The 22,185-nt window shown below is 36.4% G+C and overlaps 1 protein-coding gene across 5 annotated transcripts in view; it reads right to left on the bottom strand.

Moving 5' to 3' along the window:
- Positions 1-22,185, bottom strand: part of TBC1D12 (TBC1 domain family member 12) — a 98,222-nt gene that overhangs the window by 16,172 nt on the left and 59,865 nt on the right. For all 5 annotated transcript variants that reach the window (XM_049646422.1, XM_049646423.1, XM_049646425.1 and 2 more), the window contains 4 exons: positions 10,657-10,739; positions 7,245-7,362; positions 5,943-6,049; positions 573-653 (listed from right to left, as the gene is read on the bottom strand). In XM_049646422.1, coding sequence (XP_049502379.1) covers positions 573-653; positions 5,943-6,049; positions 7,245-7,362; positions 10,657-10,739 — 389 coding nt within the window. The remainder of the gene's footprint in view (positions 1-572; positions 654-5,942; positions 6,050-7,244; positions 7,363-10,656; positions 10,740-22,185) is intronic.

Genomic DNA, 22,185 nt, shown 5'->3' with positions numbered 1-22,185 from the left:
TATTAATTAGGTAGTGAGTGAAAGTGAGTGAGGAGACAGGAAGTCACAAGTGAGGAATGAAGATCATCTATCTTTTTAATTTTTTAATGTTTATTTTTGAGAGATGGAGGGAGGGAGAAACTGAAGCAGGCTCCAGGCTCCAAGCTGTCAGCACAGTGCCTGACATGGGGCTCAAACCCATGAACAATGATTGCATGACCTGAGCTGAAGTTGGACACTTAACCCACTGAGTCACCTAGGCACCCTGAAGACCATCTATCTTTAAGTTAAGAGTTAGCTTAAAAATACTTCACCCCATTAGTCTTACTGCTGTGAATAAATCCTGAGCTCCAAGGTCCAAAAACCTGGGTTTACATCACAGATTCACTGCTTACAAATTAACTACTTTGAGCCTCAGTTTCCTTTTATACCATTCAGGATAACCACCTACTTAAAGGGCTATTAACATTAAAGAAGATAATGTATGTAAAGCAATTACTACAGTTCCTGACACATGGTAAAAATCACACTGGTATCTTCAGTGACTGGATTTTCACCCAGAAATTTGTATTAAAAAAAAAAAAAAATCAGACCTTCTGTATCATTCTCTGAACTTGTTTCACTAAAGCTTTTCCATCGTTCTTTTGCTCTCGAGAGAAAGATTTCATAAAGTTCTGGGGGAAAACAAAACAAAAATTAATAAATAGTAGGAAAATACATTCATATATTTTAATTTATATTCTTAAAAATAAAGAGAAAAATCTTATTATAGCTTAGGTCTCCCTTACATAGCAGGCATCAAAAGTGTGGCACACTGATGTATCTGATTCTACCAAAACTATTTATTACTACAACTGGAAAGAGAGAAAATAACAATACTGCACAGTCGTCATCCAAATAGCTACAACAGAGAATTTAAGTATGAGGCAGGAAGAAATACTTTTGCTAAAGGAGTATCATCATGGAATAGCAGAAAAATGATTTTTGGAGTCAGTCAGACCTAGATTCAAATACCAGCTCTGTGGTATTTGGGACTTTAAGAAAGTCACTTTGTCACTCTGGAACTTGGCTTTCTTCATCTGTAAATTGGAGAAAGAGAATGCCTACTCATGGTATACTGATGATTAAACAAGACAATTTTTGTAAAGTTCCTGACACCTCGTAGACTGTCAATAAACGTTAGTTCTTGCTTTCCTTCTCTCTTGAAACCGGTTCTCCATTATGATATTACTATCTAAAGCTACCTAAACTTCACATAGTTTGGTCAGAGGGCTTGCATTCAAAAATCTTACTCGTATCTTTTCATTTTAAGTACCAATCACTTTTTGAGACTGCCACTCTATGCTTCCATACACAGGACCTTATCCAACTTCAAGAACAGAAGAAACAAGTTTTTTTTCTCAATTCTCAGATTTTAATTATCTTTACTTTCTGTGCTGATATTCTAAATTACACAAAAACAGAAAATTTCAATGCCAAATGAATAGCAAAAAATATTTCTTACCAAACACCAACATTTATATATTGCCCAAAATACCAAGAACACTTTTTTGTTCCAATTGATCTTTTTAAATAAAAAGTTTGTTTAAAGGCAATACAATGAACAATTAAAAAAAATTTTCTTTAATGTTTATTTTTGAAGGAGAGACAGAGCATGAGCAGGGGAGGGGCAGAGAGAAAGGGAGACACAGAATCTGAAGCAGGCTCCAGGCTCTGAGCCGTCAGCACAGAGCCCAACATGGGGCTCGAACTCACGAACTGTGAGATCATGACCAGAGCTAAGTCGGACACTCAACCAACTGAGGCACCCTTCAATTAAGAATTTTTTAAAAATTCAAGTAGTATAAAACAGTATAGAATGAAAAATATATTTCCTTCCCTCAGATGTGACTGTGCTTACCAGAACTCTAAAGATGAAAATATGAATGTATTATGTATATACAGATATATCTTCCTGTTAAAAAAAAAGTGTGGCAACATATTACAGCACTGATCTGCATCTTGCTTTATTACATCCGAAGCTGTTCTTCATTAGTAGAATAAAATCTGCTTTAGTTTTTTTTTTTTAAACAACTGCATAGTATTCCAATGTATATACCATAAAAAGTATTCTTACATTGCCAAGAATCAGATCATTATAAAAAACTGACTACATATGGGGTGCCTGGGTGGCTCAGTCGGTTGGGCGTCCGACTTCGGCTCAGGTCATGATCTCACGGTTTGTGAGTTCGAGCCCCGCGTCAGGCTCTGTGCTGACAGCTCAGAGCCTGGAGCCTGTTTCGGATTCTGTCTCCCCCTCTCTGTGCCCCTCCCCTGCTCCTGCTCTGTCTCTTTCTCTCTCAAAAAATAAATAAACATTAAAAATTAAAAAAAAAAAAACAACTGACTACATACATTTCAAATAGACTCTTACTATTTTGATCTCTTCTCCCTTCTGTTTATTTTTCATTACTACTAATGGCTTAGAAAAAAATTAAAAAAAAAAAAAAGTCAAGTGCCAAAAAAAAAAAAAGTCAGGTGCCTGGGTGACTCAATCAGTTGAGCGTCTGACTCGACTTCAGTTCAGGACATGATTTCACAGTTCTTGAGTTCGAGCCCCACACCAGGCTCTCCATTTACGGTGCAGAGCCTACTTGGGATTCTCCTTCTCTCCCTTTGTCTCTGCCCCTCATGCACCCTTTCTCTCTCTCCCCACCTCGAAAATAATTAAATAAACCTAAAATATAATAAAACTTAAAAAATTTTTAAAATTTAAAAAGTCTAAATTTCTAAAAGTCTAAATTTGAGTCCATCAATAATTTGGTTAAAGAGGTAGACATAATTTTTTAATTATATATACAATTTTTTTTGCAGTTATCAGGTACCAAACTGAAGTCCACAATTTCTGGTTTCAAGCTGATTCCAAGCCAGGTCCAGTTTCACTATTCTACTTAAACTTTAAAACTACCTTGGAAGAAAAAAGGCTCACCAAATAAATCATCACCTTAGGAAGCCACAAAACTGATCCAATAAGAAAAATGTGGTAATGCATTTCAAAACATCAAAGGACATCTCTACAGGGAAGACTTAGAGTGCTTATCTATAAGAAGACGACCTGTATGTCAGTTCAATTCCATGCCTGACTCCACAGGTCTTATTTATGTTACTCTGAATCTACAAATGTAGAACCTGAAGCAGACTTACAGTTGTATATTGGACTTGAATAGAGAATACTTTGAGATCAGTGTATGTTTAATTTTCTCATTTTCTGGCAATGATAATACTGTCTGCATATACTCTCAGCAAATTCACTTTCACTGTAATTTTATATTCATATTTTTCATTATCACAAATAATTGTTAGAACAATCCTTTGAGATAGTTAATAATCTTACCTCCATTTACAGATGAAGAAAACTAATTCTCTTAGATGTTAAATAATTTGCCCAAGGTCACAAACCTAATATATAGTGGAACCAAGATTTGAACCACATCTGACTGACTTTAGAGCCTTTATTCTTACTTACTATTCTCCAGGGGTTATAAATTTCATGATCAAAACAAATGCAACAGGTAAAAACTCAAACTATTAGAGCCATTAAAAGTAAACAAAGTTATCAAAAGTAAATTTACTTCAACTGAAATTTAGCTTCCTTCCTACCACTAAAGAAAAAGAATGATTACCTATTCTATTCCTGAATATATAATTATTTAGTAGAGAAAATCTAAAATTACTGTGAAAGTAAATAACCTAGTTATGTTATTAACTATATTTTGAGCTTAAAAAAGAACTTTTTGATTACAGTATCACAAAAGTTTAATACCACCTAGCCAATATTTTAATGTAGAAGCTATCAGATACTTAACATTCTAAAGCCAAAGTTCTCAACAAAACTGAAAACCAAATTTCAAATAGCCACCAATACTTTATCACCTCAACTGTATACAAAACCGAGTCTTAAGACTTTAAACAATTATAATATGTCCAACAATCCTTAATATCAAGGATTTTAATTATCTAACTGAAAGTTCTGACAATAATGTAAAATTATTTCCTTTTAATCTGTTTCAAGCACAGAGAGCAAAACAAACCTTTGTTTTATTTGGGGGGAACAGTTAGGTCAGGTAGACTCTAACCTTTTCTAAGCTAAATTAAAAAAATATTTATTGATTGATTGTTAATGTAAACTCTATCCCCAACGTGGGGCTTGAACTCATGACCCCAAGATCAAGAGTTGCATGCTCTACTGACTAAGCCAGCAGGTACCCCACTTAATTCTTTCTTTAAATTCTATTTTTAAATTAAAAAAAAAAAGGTCTGGTTAAAATAACATCTTCATTATGGGATATTTGTGAAAATCAGTGCTAAAAATCATTCACAATCATGCCACTCAAAGTTGGCATCACTATGAAGACTAAAGATAAATATTTAGATTTTTGTTATTAATCTGTCCAGTTATATATACAACACTGATTTGCTACAATGGGCATCATTGTAGAAAAGCTTTTGCACTCAATCCTGATAATGTTCTTATTGTTTAGAACTAGAATAAATAGGTCAAAGGTTATTTTTTGAGGCTTTTAATAAATGTTTCTATAGTATTATCAGTCATCCCCTATGTCGGTAATTCTCATTCATTTTAATCACTTTTGAGAGGTAAGAAACAGTACCTTGATTGCTCTTTTAACATACATGTCATTGATTTGGCTATCACTAAGAAAATGATTAAGTAAGTCACAGTACAACCAAACTGTGGACTACAGTGCAGCTACAGTATGTATAAGGTACACTTATATATAGTGCTCAAGACAGATTAAAGTGTGAAAAAAATAAGCCACAGAATAAGCTGATGGCATAAATTCCTTTTTGTGGGAATAAAAAGAAAAGAAAAAGAGAAGCTTTAAAAATTATCATATTTCGGGGCACCTGGGTGGCTCAGTCGGTTAAGCGTCTGACTTCGGCTCAGGTCATGATCTCACGGTTTGTGAGTTCGAGTCCCGCGTTGGGCTCTGTGCTGACAGCTTGGAGCCTGGAGCCTGCTTCGGATTATGTGACTCCTCTCTCTGCCCCTCCCCAACTTGTGCTCTGTCTATGTCTTTCAAAAAATAAATAAATGTAAAAAAAAATTTAAAAAAATTGTATGTTGAGGCACACTTTTTTTACGAGCACAGAAAAAAGATCTGGTAGGATCAAAAGCAGGAGTTTGGGTAGAAGAGAGGGAAGAAGCATACAGTTTGTACCTTACTATTGCTTGACTTAAAAAAAATTGATATATAAAAATTTTAAAGTAACAGTAACAATATATTATTTCCGTTATTATACCAGAGCCCCCAAGTCTTTCTATGGTGCCACTGTCCACGTTATCACTCAGACCTATTTAGTACCTTTTATTATTAACTATTTAACATTTTCCTCTATTTGATATTATCCTAATTTTATATTTTTTGCTGCATCGAAACCACTTTACCTTTCACTTCTATCCTTTAAGGTTTTAAGAAACATAAGAAAATAAAACAGTTCCTTGCGAGTCTTATTTTGTTTTTTAAATTTGGAAATTTTCAAATAAAAAAATCCAAAAGGACTGGTTTGGGTAGAGATGTAGGAAAAGAAATTTCTAGGCTTCTATCAATATATATATATTTTTTTTAACAAAGGGAAACCTTTCCACAATTACACTATTTTTCTTTGTATATACTTCTATATCCACCACTACCTAGAATCCTAGAAGTTACCTGCAGTGAAAATATCTGGATGTCAAAAATATTACTGATGGTTGTAAACTAAAGGAAAACCCACAAACCTTATTTATATAATAACTTACTCATTAAATCATACCAGGTTTTGGAGAGAGTGGGAATGAAACATGCTCTAAAATGACATTATATATGGTAATGCCTTTTTAAATGGCCAATCTACTAATCTGTTTTATAATTCTGGAGATGGCTGTTTTCATGTGTGGGAGTAACTGAATATAGAATACAAACCAGGAGTGATATTTAGTTCATTTCCTACAGCTAGACTCCAAACTTTCCCACGAACACTAGGGGGCAATCCCTGCCACCACAATTCTCGAACTCTTCTTGTACTACGCCTAGAATTAAAGGGGGAGAAAAAAGGACACAGTTACTTTTTATACCAAAAACACTAGTTGCATGATGGTTTAGCTAGTCTATGGCCAAGTGACTGAATGATTTTTAAGAACATAGTTAAGCATGTGATGCATTCTTTCCGTGAGGTTCATGCTTGTAGGCAACAGAAGTCTAAAAAATATATGGTACCCTACAGAAGGACAATAGTAATTTAAAGGGAGCTGCCTTCTACAGCTGCCACTTATAGGGTACAATGAGAGAATCAGAAATAGGTGGACAGTCATGAAAAACAGGATAAAGGAACATAAAAATCTTCTGTCAACTCAGTACCAAAAAAAAAAATCACAAGGTATTTATTATGGGTAAGGCCCTTGTCTTTGAGAGGCAGTGTGTCTGCTGAAAGAGAGTGGGCTTTAGAGTCAGATGGACGGGAGTTCAAATCTGGTTTAACTATTCATTAATTGTATAACCTTGGGCAAATCACTTAACCTAACCTTGAGCTTCTCTATAAGATAAATGGGAGTAAAGGTTGTAAGAATCAAATGTGATTACTTATGTAAAGAGCCTAATTTGATACCTGTCACAATGTATCAATATTCAACAAATTCCCAATGCGTATCCTACACTGCAGAACACATCTCCTACCCTCCAGTCTAGAGGGAATATAAGGCATATACAAAAATATTATCGGAAAATAAAAGGCAAAGTAAAGCAAGAAGTATATTAGTCTCAAAGTATAATGGGACATTAGAAAAAGGAAAGATCATATATAGCGTATTTATGATTATGAGAGAGGTATATTAAAAATCACTTTAATATTTAACATTTAACAAATGCATCTTACAATGAATTACAGATTTAGTATTTTCTTTGCAAAACCTGCTATTACATCAATAATGTACCTTGCAGCAGATATGTTAGAATTAAGAAAATATGGTAACTGAGGAAATTAAATTTTCATGGATCAACTAGCATTTCAGATGAATATCCTCAAAGGAAAGGTAAGATTCTGACAGGCATAGAAAGGGTGGTCAGTAAGGGAAGTAGGTATTAAGAGATTGAGGGATGTATAAAATTTATACATAGGTATAATTTAGCCAAAGCATAAGACACATGTTGGAAATACTAAAAATAGAGAACTAGAAACATGAGATCTTTGGAGACAGACTTGAATTGAGGAAAAGTCTGCTTACTTACATTACTTCCCAATTGGGCAGTATTTCATTGATCCAAATTACCATTGCACTTGCGATATTTTCTTCCTGTTTAAATCGTTCTTTCATTATTTTTTTCCTTTTATAGGCTTCTTTAATTTCTGTTTTAAACAAGTAAAAATTATTTCAATACAAAAAAGCTAGATCATGATGCCCTTTTCCTTCTACCTAAGTCTAAAATATAAGCTTTCTCATAAAGAATATTCTGATAACAAGAAGGAAAGAAGAAAGGAGGGAAGGAAGAAGGGGAAAGAGGGAATAAACGAAGCAGGGGAAAAATAGAAAGAAAATAAACTTGATTAATGTAATTTTAAAGTAACACCTCCTATTCTAAGTTTGTTTCTTTTTTAGCTTATTGTTTTCATTTTTAGTAATCTCTGTGCCCAATGTGGGCCCCAAACTCACAACCCCAAGATCAAGTCACATGCTCTTCTGACTGAGCCACCCAGGTGCCCCTACATCTCCTCTTCTAAAAAAGTAAATGGAACTCAGGGCGCCTGGGTGGCTCAGTCGGTTGGGCATCCGACTTCGGCTCAGGTCATGATCTCACTGTTTGTGAGTTTGAGCCCCGCGTTGGGCTCTGTGCTGGGAGCCTGGAGCCTGGAGCCTGGAGCCTGCCTCAAATTCTGTGTCTCCTTCTCTCTGCCCCCTCCCCTACTTGTGCTCTGTCTCTGTCTCTCAAAAATAAATAAATGCAAAAAAAATTTTTTTTTAGGTAAACAGAACAAAGGGCCAGAAAAATAGATTACTATGTCACATATTCTATTTATACTTAATAAACAAACCAAAATTTGTCATGAATTAACTATGTAAAACCTAAACAACTGTGAGCAATTAACCAATACCCTTTTTTTCATATAAGGAAGGGATTTATGAATTTCCTTAGATAAAAGCACATGACATTAAAAAATAATTCTGCCAGTGACATTATTACACTTAACCCTGTCTAGCATGATGTCTTGCTTTACTAATTAGATTGAAATTAAAAAACCCTAATATATACACATATACAACACCCCTCTGAAAGTCAGAAGTCATAATTCTGAAACAAGAGATGCCTGAAAAAAAGAAGTGATCAATATATACATAATTATATATATAACACACAATTATTTGTATTTGTTGTAATTATATATATTGTTATAATATACATAACAAAAATCAGAAATCACAATTCTGAAACAAGAGATGCCTCAAAAAAAGAAGTGGTACACAAAATATATAAGATAATTATGTAGGGGAACCTGGGTGACTCAGTTGAGCATCCGACTTTGGCTCAGGTCATGATCTCGCAGTTTGTAGGTTCAGGCCCCCCATGAGGCTCTGTGCTGACAGCTTAGAACCTGGACCCTGCTTGGGATTCTGTGTCTCCCTCTCACTCTGCCCCTCCCCTGCTCACACACTATCTCTCAAAAATAAAAAAACATTTAAAAAAATTATAAATTATGTATATACTTTACTATGTTATATATTATGTTACAATTCTAATTTTATAAAATTATATATAACATGTCATATTAATATATAATGTATGTTTTAGCATATTATATATACTATATTAATATATGAGCATATTAATATAATATATAATTATATATGATGTTTTGTATATTTATTTGTTTATAGTTATATATAATTTTAGAACCAGTTAGAACTTCAGAGATCAGCTAGCCAAAATGTTTACTAATTGTGTTTCACAAATGCCTCAGAAATTATCTTCAGGGGCAAGTGGGAGGCCAAGTAACCAGCTCTACTTTCTTTACCTTGTCATATGCATTCATATTCTATATAACTTTTCTTTGGAGAGAGTTTCACTGCTTTTAAAACAAAAGTGTGGACAGAACACTTGAAAGCCTAAATCCAGTCAACCTGAATCCCGCACTTCACAGATTTGAGGAAACTAACATTAGGTTTATTTACCATCATATCCAAGTAGTATCAAATAGGATTAAAGCTGTTACCCTCTGATTTCCCAATTTAATGTTATTTCTATCATATCACATTGTAGGATTGTGTATTTATCAATAACTCTCTTAAATATTAATCAACTAGTGAGGTCAAAGTTCAGAGTCAATTAAAATGTGTTGGGTATGTTGGGAATATTTCAAATAAAATAAATTTATCCAATGTATAAATGATTAGGGCTTTTACAAAGATATAACTGCCTTATAGGTTTCTTATAACATTAAAAAATTAACCTCATTTCCAAAATAGTGCCATTAAATAGAACTGTATCCTATTACAGTATATTATAGTATTCCATTAACTTAAGGTCAAAGAAAAAAATCAGCTGCTAAAAGGCACATATCTAAAAATACTTATGGCTGTATAATATCTTTTCTAAAAATGTACCCTGAACTAACAGTGCTTAGCAAATAAATACTGTTAAATTATCCTTATGTTCTACTTTTTGGCTGGAGGAGAGAATGAATAAATAAAGGTGTGAATTTATTTTTAATTTTTTTAAACATTTTTATTTATTTTTGAGAGACAGAGACAGAGCACGAGCGGGGAAGGGCAGAGAGAGAGGGAGACACAGAATCTGAAGCAGGCTCCAAGCTCCGAGCTGTCAGCACAGAGCCTGAGGCAGGACTCCAACCCACAAACTGTGAGATCATGCCCGGAGCTTAAGTCGGAAGCTCAACCGAATGAGCCACCCGCGTGCCCCTAAAGGTGTGAATTTATACACCACAGTATACATTCATGTGCCTGTCCAAATGACACAACTGGGATTCTAGAAAGACTACATTAAGTCACAAAAGCAAATTCTAATTTCAAATCATATTCTCAAAGTCATACAGGAAGGTGTTACAAATTATTAAAATTATAAAATACCAAAAGCTTAAAAACTATAAAAGAAGTGAATTTCATGAAATAAATTCATATCGTTGCCATTCATAAGTTAAAATAATCGTTGTCCAAGAACCCTCATAGATAGTCTGCTGCCTTTCTCCTCAGTTAAAGTACTGGCAGAAAAGTAAGACATTTTTGAGAACAGATTTAGTTAAAAAAATAAGAAAACAGCATTATCTTAAAGATGAATTTGGGGGCGCCTGGGTGGTTCAGTTGGTTAAGCGTCCGACTTCAGCTCAGGTCACGATCTCGCGGTCCATGAGTTCGAGCCCCGTGTCGGGCTCTGTGCTGACTGCTCAGAGCCTGGAGCCTGTTTCAGATTCTGTGTCTCCCTCTCTCTCTGACCCTCCCCCGTTCATGCTCTGTCTCTCTCTGTCTCAAAAATAAACGTTAAAAAAAAAAAATTAAAAAAAATAAAATAAAATAAAAAAAAGATGAATTTGATCAATCCCATCATCCACCTTCCTGTTGAAATTAACCAACAGGTTAGCTTCCTACTGACATCAGTAAATTAAATACACCGATTGGAGTTAAATTTATACCTCGTTTTTTAGCCTCAGCCACCATTTCATCATATTCTTGTCGGTGACGTAAAGCTTCTTCCACAGATTTGGCAGGAAGATTTCTGGAAAAAAAAGGTTTTAAGTCAATTTTAAAAGATTAACTTTTAAATGTATTAACTTCTTCCTTTTTATAGCCAAATACAAAGAATTTCTAACTTAACCTTTTCATTTCATACCTTAAAGAAGTAAAAGGTTGAAAACACCTCTGCATTTTAGAAAAGCATCAGAATCCAAATTGCTAATATTTGTTATATAAATGTTTTTTTATGTTCTATGTATACATGTTTATAATTATTTAAATATGTCAGATTTCAGACAATATTTCTAAGTTAAGTGATTAAGCTCACTTACCAGGGTTTTTTTTAGTCAATTTTTTGAGGTATAATTTTCATACAATAAAATGACTGAATATATTTTCAAGAACACAGTTTGGCGAGTTTTAACAAATGTATATAGGAGCACCTGGGTGGCTCAGTCAACAAGCATCCTACTCTTGGTTTCAGCTCAGGTCATGATCTCACGGTTCATGGGTTTGAGCCCTGCATCAGGCTCTGTGCTGACAGTACAGAGCCTGCTTGGGATTCTCTCTCTCCCTCTCTCTCTGTGCTGCTCCCCTGCTCATGTTCTCTCTCTCTCTCTCTCAAAATAAATAAAAACTTAAAAAAAAAAAACAACCCAAATGTATATATACCTGTGCAACCAACATATCAATCAAGATACAAAACAGTCCCATCATTCTACAAAGTTTCCTTATGTCCCCTTTGCACTCAACACTTACCCACCTTAGGCAATCATATCTCTATTCCTATCTCTGTACATTAGCTGGTTGCCTTTTAAATAATTTCATATAGATTCTTTTGTTCTGGCTTCTTTTACTGAGCATACTTTTGAAACTCATCCATGTTATTCTGCATACTAGTAATGTATTCCTTTTAACTGGTCAGTAGTGTTCTATTTATCCATGTGGATAAGCATTTAGATTATTTCCAGTTGAGGGCCTATGGATAAAGCTACTATAAATATTCACTTCAAGTCTTTGTATGGGTATCTGCTTTCATTTCTCTTAGGTAAATACCTAGTAATGGAATTCTTGGGTCATATGGTAAGTGCAGGTATACTTTTATAACAAATTGGTTTCTACTTCAGAGTTTTAGGATAACATTGTAACTACAAATTTGATAATCACTTAATCACTTGCATATACTATATTTTGGCTTTAAAATTAATGGCTTCACCTACTTCACAGAGTAGGTGACTTACATACATGACTAAGCAAAAGAAATACATTTAAATATTACCAAATATCCTAATATATCATAATAATGTCCAATTTGAGGAGTCAGGTTTTTAAAATGTTTTTTTAATTATTCATTCATTTATTTTATTTAAAAATGTTTTTTAAGAAGGCTCCATGCCCAATGTGGGGCTTGAACTCACAACCCTGAGGTTGAAGAGTTGCATGCTCTATGACTAAGCTAGTCAGATGTCCCTCAATTTTTTAAATTTTTTTTTAAGTTTATTTATTTGCAGAGAGACAGAGACAGCACAGTTGGGGGGGGGGGGTGTTGCAGAAAGAGAAGGGGACAGAGGATCCAAAGTGGGCTCCATGCTGACAGCAGAGAGCCCAATGCAGGGCTTAAACTCATAAACCGTGAGATCATGACCTGAGCTGAAGTCAGATGCTTAACCAACTGAGCCACCCAGGCACTCTTTGAATTATTTTCAATAGGCTAGGGTGGGGAAAGATATGTGACAAACTTTCAAATTAAACGTTTTGCCTCTTCCTCTCTTGTCAAGATAGATTCCTCCAGTAGTTGTAACAGAGAGGATTATGGTTAAGACTTCTTCAGGCCATAATGGAATAAGAGGGACCAGGGTTACTCTCTTGCCTTAATTAGAACAATGAAGAGAATATGCTAAGCAATAGTTTTTAGACGTTGGACAATAAGCAGCACAAGACGGTGATCCTTATGAGAAAAACTCTGCAAATGCCTAAGGATACGGCCTGGGACTTTCAGGTCTCAGTGCTGGAAGGAAGTACCCAAAATCCATTAGTCTTGCTGAGTTGAGGAAACAGAGTTTGGAAGCAAGGAGTATGAATTTTCCAGGAAGGGAGCTACAGAGGAGTCCTCTCAAATTTCTGGCTGAGTACTATTTATGCAGGTGTGTGATTAAACTATGGTATCCAAGGTAAGAAATACTAGAAAGGAATAGGTAGAACATCCTCAAAGATTACAATGAGCCAGACAGAGTGGAAAGTCGTCCTAACAGATAGGGTATCAAGTGGAATCATTAGGGTATTGGTTCAGTAGTAAGGATACTAGCCCTAAACTAAAGGCTGTTCTGGAACCACTCTAATAATGATTAGATTAAAAGGGACAAACCAACTCCAAGGAACTTGGTACCAGACTAAAGTCAAAAAATATTTAAAGGAATACAAAAAGTCCAGCGTCCAACTATGTAAAGTCACAAAATCTAGTATCCAATAAAAATTACCTGGAAGCAAAGAAGCAGGAAAATACAATTTATACTGAAGAAAATAATCAATAGATATAGTGCAGAAGTGTTAGACAAGATTATACCTCAAGGATGATAAAACTGCTGTAATAAATATACTCAAGGAGGTAGAGGGAGAACACAATAAGAAAAGCTCAAGATCCAAATCAAAGTTCTACAGATGAAAAGTACAATTTTTTAAAAATGTTTATTTATTTTGAGAGAGAGACAGCGTGCACATGATATGTGCACAAGCAGGGGAGGGGCAGGGAGAGAGGGAGAGGGAAAGAATCCCAAGCAGGCTTCTGCTGACATGGGGCTTGACCCCATGAACCATGAGATCATGACCTGTGCCAAAATCAAGAGTCAGATGCTTCAACTAAGCCACCCAGGTGCCCCGAAAAGTACAATTTCTAAACTGAAAAACACAAAAGGTGGGACTGACAGGAGATTACAAATTGCAGGGGGAAAAAATGTGAGCTTTAAAATAGAATAGAAAGCTATACAAAATGAAATACAAAGAGAAAAAAATACCCCTTGTCAATCCCCTCAAAATAGCCTGAGTTGTGGGATATGAATATCAAGAAACATAATACATGTTTAATTGACTCAGAAAAAAGGGGAGAGAAGGCAGACAAGAAATAGTTGAAAAATAAAGGCTACAATTTTCCCAAAGTTGATACAAAATTACAAATGCAGACACGTTAGTTTCAATGAACCTCAAAGAGAAGGAATATGAGGAAAACCACACCAAAGCATATCATCAAATTCATGAAAAGCAGAGATAAAGAAAAATCTTAATAGCTTTCAGAAAATAAAAGAATTCAGACAGCAGACCAGTACTACAAAAAGTGTTAAAAGAACACGCAGAAGGAAATAATACCAGATGGAAATCTAGTTACATAACTTCTTAGAAGATAAAAGAAGGTTTAAAGAAAAAAATAATAAAAATGTATGGAGGGTGTGATTGTTAGTTTTGTGTATCAAACTTTCTCTCTCTCTCTCTCTGCCTGCTTGCCTGTCTTTGAGCTGGGATATAAGTCTTCTCCTGACTTGGGACTTGAACTGGAAATTACATTATCAGCTTTCCTATTTCTCAGCCTTAGGACTTGAACTGGAACTGGAACATCAGCTCTCCTGGGTCCAGAGCTTGCTGACTACAGATCTTCAGACTTCTCAGTCTCTAAATTCATGACAGCCACTTCCTTCTAATAAATCTCCTTATATACAAATAGGATATATAAAAATAAGAACCTTAATACATGGGGTTTCCACTTCTCTGGAGAACCCTAATACATGGGGTTTATAACATGTACAGTGGAAGTAATAGTACTGTAATGTTCTTATATATGTGAGATAGTATAATATTACTTGAAGGTAGTCCATGAAGAGTTAAGATATATAAACTATAGAGAACTACTAATATTAAAAATATAGGCAATTCATCAATAATAGATGAAATTAAAGGTCAACAGAATATTTTATCCAAAAAAGGCCAAAAAAAAAAAAATAGAACCTTGATTGCCATCCTATAATAAAAGACAAATTTCTCCACTTCCTTAGCATCTAGCTTTAAACACAGAATTGTTTCTAATAAGATTTAAAGAAAAGGGACTGTGGAATCTCTTGGAAGACTTCCAAAAAGGAAAGTTGACTCAGCTGCAAGAGGCCTTTTATTCCGACCACTTTTGTTCCAATTGCAAGCCCAAAGTCAGCATGAGAGTGAAGTCACTTGCTGAAGGTGGTGCAGCAGAAAGACATGAACCTGGGTACTCGATGCATGGAGACACCAGACTAGCTCTGAACTGCCCAACTCTGGGCCATGTATATATGAGGGAATAAATCCTTATGTGTTTAGGCCACTATATGGGGGAGTCTCTTATTTGTAGTTGAATGTAATTGCTGAGTGATACACCAGTTACACAATAATAATGCTCTAAAGGGCAGGGACCATTACAAACTTCACCTGACTCCAACCACTTTCAAAATCCATTGAGTTTAGCCCTTACACTAGATTAATTAACCTTATGATTCTGGGGAGCCTGGGCAACTCTTGGGTTTTGGCTCAGGTCATGATCTCGCAGTTTGTGGGTTCAAGCCCCGCAGTGGGCTCCACACTGACGGTGGGGAGCATGCTTGGGATTTTCTCTCTCTGCCCCTCCCCTGCTTGTGTTCACTCTCTCTCAAAATAAGTAAATCAACTTTAAAAACAAAAAACCTTATGATTCCTAGTATTGCCTACCCTTAAACCTTACAAACTGAAGTTGTCCAAAGCTGCTTCTCACCCAGGTCCTAACCAACTGTCAAGCCCAAACCCAGCCATTAAGAGTCTCTCATTTCCTTTTACAAACTATCCTATCTCTCTGGATATAGTTTGATACCACAAAAGAATGGATTTCATGCTGTCCAAGTTTCAGATGTTATTACTATATAAAGAAAATAAAAAGCTTATTTATTGTGATGAAAATGAGACCACAGAAAAAAAGAGAAAAAAGCCAAATATAAATCTAGTTTTCAAGTAAACAGTGATCCTGGACTCAGTAATACTGTCTTCTCTTTTGCTCCTCCAGCCCAGACTGTAAGTGCTTTTCTGAAGCTGTTAATCTTTTGACCTCATATCCCCTTCTTTTCCTTTTCTAGCCCTTCTAACAACCTTAATAATAAATTAAGAGTAATAAATTACTCTATTAAAGTCTTTCTTCTTGAAATTACTGTCCTGGTTGTCTGTTTTTCCTGATTGGACTCCGAACTCTTAAGATAACAGAAAATTGTTTTATCTACCTTTAGAGATTTTTTACTTTACCAGGGGAGAAACAGCTTAATTCAAATTTCATTTCCAGTTTTTGAACTACAAATCTACTCTTAAGATATCTCACCAGTTACTACTATTTTCCACCGAAAAGGCTTGATCATTCCCTTCAGTTACAATGCTGCCTGCTGCTCCTGGTATGAATCTTAATGCTTTTTGCACTTCATTCTTTCTTATTTCTTTTCCATAAGTCTCAATAAAAGACTAGCTTAGACTTAAGGGCACAACTTGGGGGATCTGTTCTTCTATTTACTGAGAAAGTGGAATTAGATCTAAACAGATCTCTCGGGGCGCCTGGGTGGCTCGGTCGGTTAAGTGTCCGACTTCGGCTCAGGTCATGATCTCGCGGTCTGTGAGTTCGAGCCCCGCGTCGGGCTCTGTGCTGACAGCTCAGAGCCTGGAGCCTGTTTCGGATTCTCTGTCTCCCTCTCTCTCTGCCCCTCCCCTGTTCACGCTCTGTCTCTCTCTGTCTCAAAAATAAATAAACGTTAAAAAAAAAAAAAATTAAACAGATCTCTCCTCTGCACAACTTTACAGTCCCTCCACATGGCTTAGACCAGTACTAACCCTTGCTGCAATGATAAAAATGTTCTTTTGTGCTGTTAAAATGTAGTAGCCACTAGCCGCATGTAGCTACTGAGCACCTGAAATGTGACTAGTGTGCCTGAGGGAATGACTTTTCTATTTTATTTAACTTTAATTAATTAAATTTAAATTTAGATAGCCACCTGTGCCTAGTTGTTACCATAATGGAGATTCTAGGTCTAGACTCTAGAAAAAGAAGGAACGGTAACTTGCCATCCAGGTCATTTATGTAAGGGAACGGATCTAAATTTGAATAAGCACAAAGATCACAGATTTTAAGTAAACACAGAACTATGCCTCAAAACCATGATTATAAAGGCCTAATTAATTAATAAAAAGAGCACAGTCCCTTTATATGCATTATTGTTTCACTGACACTCACACCTTGGTTTTTCCAGATAACTCCCCAAACTATGTTGACCTAGTCCTGAAAGATTTCGAGAAGAGGCAAACAGCTTTATTTGTGCCAGTCATAAGTACGTCAGTCTTAGCATGAAATAATTTGCAGGAAGGAGTTAAACACTGTTCAGGAAACAGAACTTTTCAGATAGTCCTATGTCAGGTTTTTCTATTGTGATTTCAGTTTTTTGAAAATGAGTACTTATATATGTACTCCAACACAAAATAGTAAATAAATAATAATTGGCTTATTAATTATTATAAGTCTTGGTATCCCCTTCTTCCAATCATCATAAATGCAAAAACCTTGGTACATAGAACAGAGTACAAATTCAATGGTCCAAACATGAAGAGTCCATATGGTAAACGTCCTAACCAATCTTTGATACTTTGAGGAAGACCAGAATTTTTAGTACCCTAAACTAGACAGTGAATGAATAAAACATAAAAACAAATACATACACAGACTTGTTTTTTTTGTGTTTCTTTTCTTCCAAAAAAAAATCACTAATTTTGCAGTCATTTGCCTAGGGAACTAATTAAAAAAATAGGATTCTTCAGTCTTGAAAATCAAAGGCTGAGTGAATAAAATCAACCAGGAAATACTAAGCACCTCATTCAGTACTCTTAGGCACTCTAAGAAAAAGATATGGTTTACTATTGTCCCTTAGAAAAATGTCAGTTAGTTAGGTGGTCAAGAGAAGAAACCATTAATGAATATCTAAGATAGTGGATCATGCTAAAAAACACGGTAAGAACATTTGCTGCTTTTCAAAGCTATCACATAAAAACCTATATCAAAAAAAATTTTTTTTGATGTTTATTTATTTTTGAGACAGAGAATGTGAAAAAGCAGGGGAAGAGCAAAAAGAGGGAGACAGAGGATGGGAAGCTGGCTCCACACAGACAGCAGACAGCCTCATGGGGGGTTCAAACTCAAGAACTGTAAGATCATGACCTGAGTTGAAGTCAGATGCTTAACGACTGAGTCACCCAGGTGCCCTTATACTTTACTTTTTTGTCACCTTTTACTTGCACCTTTAAGAATTTCTCCACTTGTTTGGTACTGTGTGTATAGTAACTCAGCCAAGAAGCCAGAAGAGAAAGAGACGTAGCTCTATCCATTGGTGGTTTTAAAAAAAGTCCCATAAGCATCAGTGATTTAAAACATAGAAGAGTGGGGCGCCTGCGTGGCTCAGTTAAGCATCTGACTTAGGCTCAGGTCATGATCTCACGGTTCACGAGTTTGAGCCCCATGTCAGGCTCTGTGCTGACAGCTCAGAGCCTGGAGCCTGCTTCACATTCTGTGTCTCCCTCTCTCTCTGCCCCTCCCCGCTCACGCTCTGTCTCTCTCTCAAAAATAAACATTAAAAAAATTTTATAAAAAAAATAGTAACATAGAAGAGGTTCCTATCAACACAGCTCATATGGATACTCTTACCTTCCTGTCCAAGGCTGGCTTTATTATGAGGTGGGTTAAGGGAGGAGTAGGCAGAGAGAAAATTCCTGTATTTGAAATCTGAGGACTTCAGATAATTAAATACTATAGCTGCTTCATACATAAAGAAGTTTCAACTATAAAAACCTACGCAGCCAATGATTCTGGATGTTTCTGCAAAATTACAGAAGCTAAGAAAAGAAAAGTGGCACCAATTCACAAATTCCCTTTGCAAGGGGAAACTCCTCCTCTCCTCCCATTATCACTGTGATCTATGAAAGAGGAAGATTCCAACATCAATTTCATGCTGAGGGAAAACTTCTGTCCCTCTCTCCACCCCCTTGCAGATGCCACCTTAACAGAACTTGGCTGCATTCCGAAACAGAACAAAACTACTGATTACATAAGTCTCTGCTCCAAATTCTCAGCTTGTGAAGGCAAGGCTGAACTGGCTCAAATCTGCTGGCAAATATTCTGAGATAAAGTAGAATTGTCATTTAATATGCAGGTTGCACCCATGCAGTCTCATCTGGTTTTATATTCAATAAAGTGAAAGTTTTCATTCTCACTGGTTCTCTAGATGTATTTATCAATTGCTGAAGTAGAAGGAGGAATGAGTGATTGGGTACTCCCATATGCTAACACTATGGAAAGCTTTTGTTTATTGATTATATAAATGTTAATTCATATAAATCACTTTCTCCCAAAAGACCCCTTCAATTTTAGAAAGGTGAACAAAATTTGTAATTAAATCACAATATCTCAGGGGTACCTGGGTGGCTCAGTCAGTTAAGCATCCTACTTCACTTCAGGTGATGATCTCATGGTTTGTGAGTTCAAGCCCTGCACTGGGCTCTGGGCTGACAGCTCAGAGCCTGGAGCCTGCTTTGGATTCTGGGTCTCTCTCTCTCTCTCTCTCTCTCTCTCTCTGGGTCTCTCTCTCTCTCTCTCTCTCCCTCCCTCCCCTGCTCATGCTCTGTCTGCCTCTCAAAAATAAATAAACAGGAAGCCAAAACATAAGAGACTCTTAAAAACTGAGAACTGAGGGTTGATGGGGGGTGGGAGGGAGGGGAGAGTGGGTGATGGGTACTGAGGAGGGCACCTGTTGGGATGAGCACTGGGTGTTATATGGAAACCAATTTGACAATAAATTTCATATTAAAAATAAATAAACATTAAAAAATTTTTTTTAAAAATCACAGCATCTCAGAGCTGAGTGGAACAGTAGCTATCAACTTGAATCTCTGTATTACAGATGAACAAACTCAAATAGCATAGAAGCTGTAATATTTATAACTATATATTAATTTCAGAGAGTACAGTGAAAAAAGTCATTTCTTTCAGTTGTTTATACATTTTTGGTACACTGAGATCCTCTTATAAATTTATTTTGTCCAGTGTACTGTTTCAAGTTCCAATTTCATGGAACTCCTTATATAAGTTATAAGAAAAATTTAATATATTGAAATCACTGAAGGTTGAAGCCAAAGACTTAACTGAATGGAAAAGATAAAGCCTAGAGGCATCTGGTGGCTCAGTCAGTTAAGTGTCTGACTCGATCTTGGCTCAGGTCATGATCTCATACTTCTTGAGTTCAAGCCCTGCATCACGCTCTGTGCTAACAGCACAGAGCTGGCTTGGGATTTGGAGTCTCCCTTTCTCTGTCCCTCCTCTGCTTGTATTCTCTCTCTAGCTCTCAAAATAAATAAACAAACTTACAAAAAAAAAAAAAAAGATAAATCCTAGTCCTTAAAGAATTAGGTAGGTGAGAAGTGGAAATAAGATATTTGCATCCCAAGTGAGGGCAATAAATGAGCAAAGGCATGAAGGCAGGACTTAAAGAAATAGGTTTGGTTGTAAATAAAGTGTGGTGTAAAGAAAAATATGGCCCGAACACTAGAACAGAACTTTTTGCATGGTATTTTTATGAACTTCTGGGAAGAAACGAACAGTCCTGGTAAAGAGCTTAATCCATTTTGGATGAATTTTAACAAGTTTAAGAACACTCTTCCAAATGCAGTTATCTACCTGCTCAGCGTCAAGAGTCTGAAAATCTTTAACCAGGTATTCTCTTCTTGCTTATCTGACCACTCTTTGAATTGGCCTGGTTAATTCTCCTCCCTGGCAGCAAGACTGAAATGAAACTTTGACATGTTCTCATAACTGAATTTCTGAAAAACTCTTTAAAATTTAAAGTTTATTTGAGAGAGAGAAAGAGAGAGGGAGAGAATATGAGAGTGAGCATGCATGGGGGAGAGGCAGGGAGAGGGAGAGGGAGAGGGAGAGGGAGAGGGAGAGGGAGAGGGAGAGGGGGAGAGGGAGAGGGAGAGAGGGAGAGAGGGAGAGAGGGAGAGAGGGAGAGGGAGAGGGAGAGGGAGAGGGAGAGGGAGAGAGGGAGAGGGAGAGAGGGAGAGGGAGAAAGAGAAAATCCCAAGCAGGCTCCACACTGTCAGCAACAGAGCCTGATGCGGGGTCCAAACTCACAAATCACGAGATCATGACCTGAGCTGAAATCTAGAGTTTGACCCTTAACTGACTGAGCCACCCAGGCAACCCTTAATTTTTTTTTAAAGTAGGCTCCACACCCAACATGGGGCTAGAACTCATGACCCTAAGATCAAGAGTAGGATACTCCTCTTACTGAGCCAGTCAGGTGCCGCTAAAAAGCTTTTTTTTTTTTTTAAACCAATGGAAAAATGATATATGAACATATTCAGCAAATCCTTAAAAAGGAGTGTCATGATCACACTTTCTTTAATATGAAGGAATGTAACAAGAATAAAAAAAAAATAATGTACTTACATCCAACCTTTCTTCTCTCAGAACGTCTAAAAAATATTCAATTCAACCTCTGCCTGTTTGGCCCCAGATTCTTTTATTATGCTCCCCATGATAATGGGTGGAAAAAGGTGCAGATCAGGAAAATGACAAGACAGGTTAGGAATTTTTTACACTGGAAGGAAAGAGAAGTCTAGAAGAAAAAGAGTAGCTCCAGAGAGCCCAAGAAGGGGGAAGAAGTTAAGAACCAAGGGGTCTTGCTTTAGGGAAGGTGTGTTTTGTATGATAACAAATCAGAGACAGTGTTTTAAAGAACAGCAGCTTTGTGGAAGGCTGAGATGGGAAGGGCAGAAAAAGGGAAGGGAAGAATTTAAATTGGTTTTGTTGGGTATTTCTATTCTTTGGGGCACCTGGGTGGCTCAGTCGGTTGAGCATATGAGTTCAGCTCAGGTCATGATCTCATTGCTCGTGCATTTGAGCCCCGCATGGAGCCTGCTCCTATCAGTGCAGAGCCCACTTTGGATCTTCTGTCCCCCTCTCTCTGCCCCTTACCCACTTGAGCTGTCTCTTTCTCAAAAACAAAATAATAAAAAATAACATATTCTTCTTTTTAAAGCTTTTCTTTATTTTGAGAGCGAGAGAAGGTGCACGTGTGCACAGAGGAGGGGTTGAGGGGGGACAGAGAGAATCCCAAGCAGGCTCCACGCTGTCAGCACAAAGCTTGATGAGAGGCTCGATCCCATGAACCGCAAGATCATGACCTGAGCTGAAATCAAGAGTCGGACGTTTAACCAAGTGAGCCACCCAGGCGCTTCAAGAATATATTCTTAATGATAGTAAACTAACTAGTTGACAAATCAGTAGTTATTATTTCAAGCTCCCAAATTTCAAAATTTGTCCAAAAGGCAAAGACCAATACATCTTAAGTACCTATTAAATGGCAAGAAAGGAAAAATAAATGCCTTATCTTGTTAAGATAAGGCAGGAGGGTTGAAGTAAGAAT

This window comes from Panthera uncia, chromosome D2 (assembly GCF_023721935.1).
Source record: "Panthera uncia isolate 11264 chromosome D2, Puncia_PCG_1.0, whole genome shotgun sequence".
Lineage (NCBI taxonomy): Eukaryota > Metazoa > Chordata > Mammalia > Carnivora > Felidae > Panthera > Panthera uncia.
The sequence above is the reverse complement of the archived record's forward strand: the minus strand, read 5'-3'. Positions and strand labels throughout refer to the sequence as shown.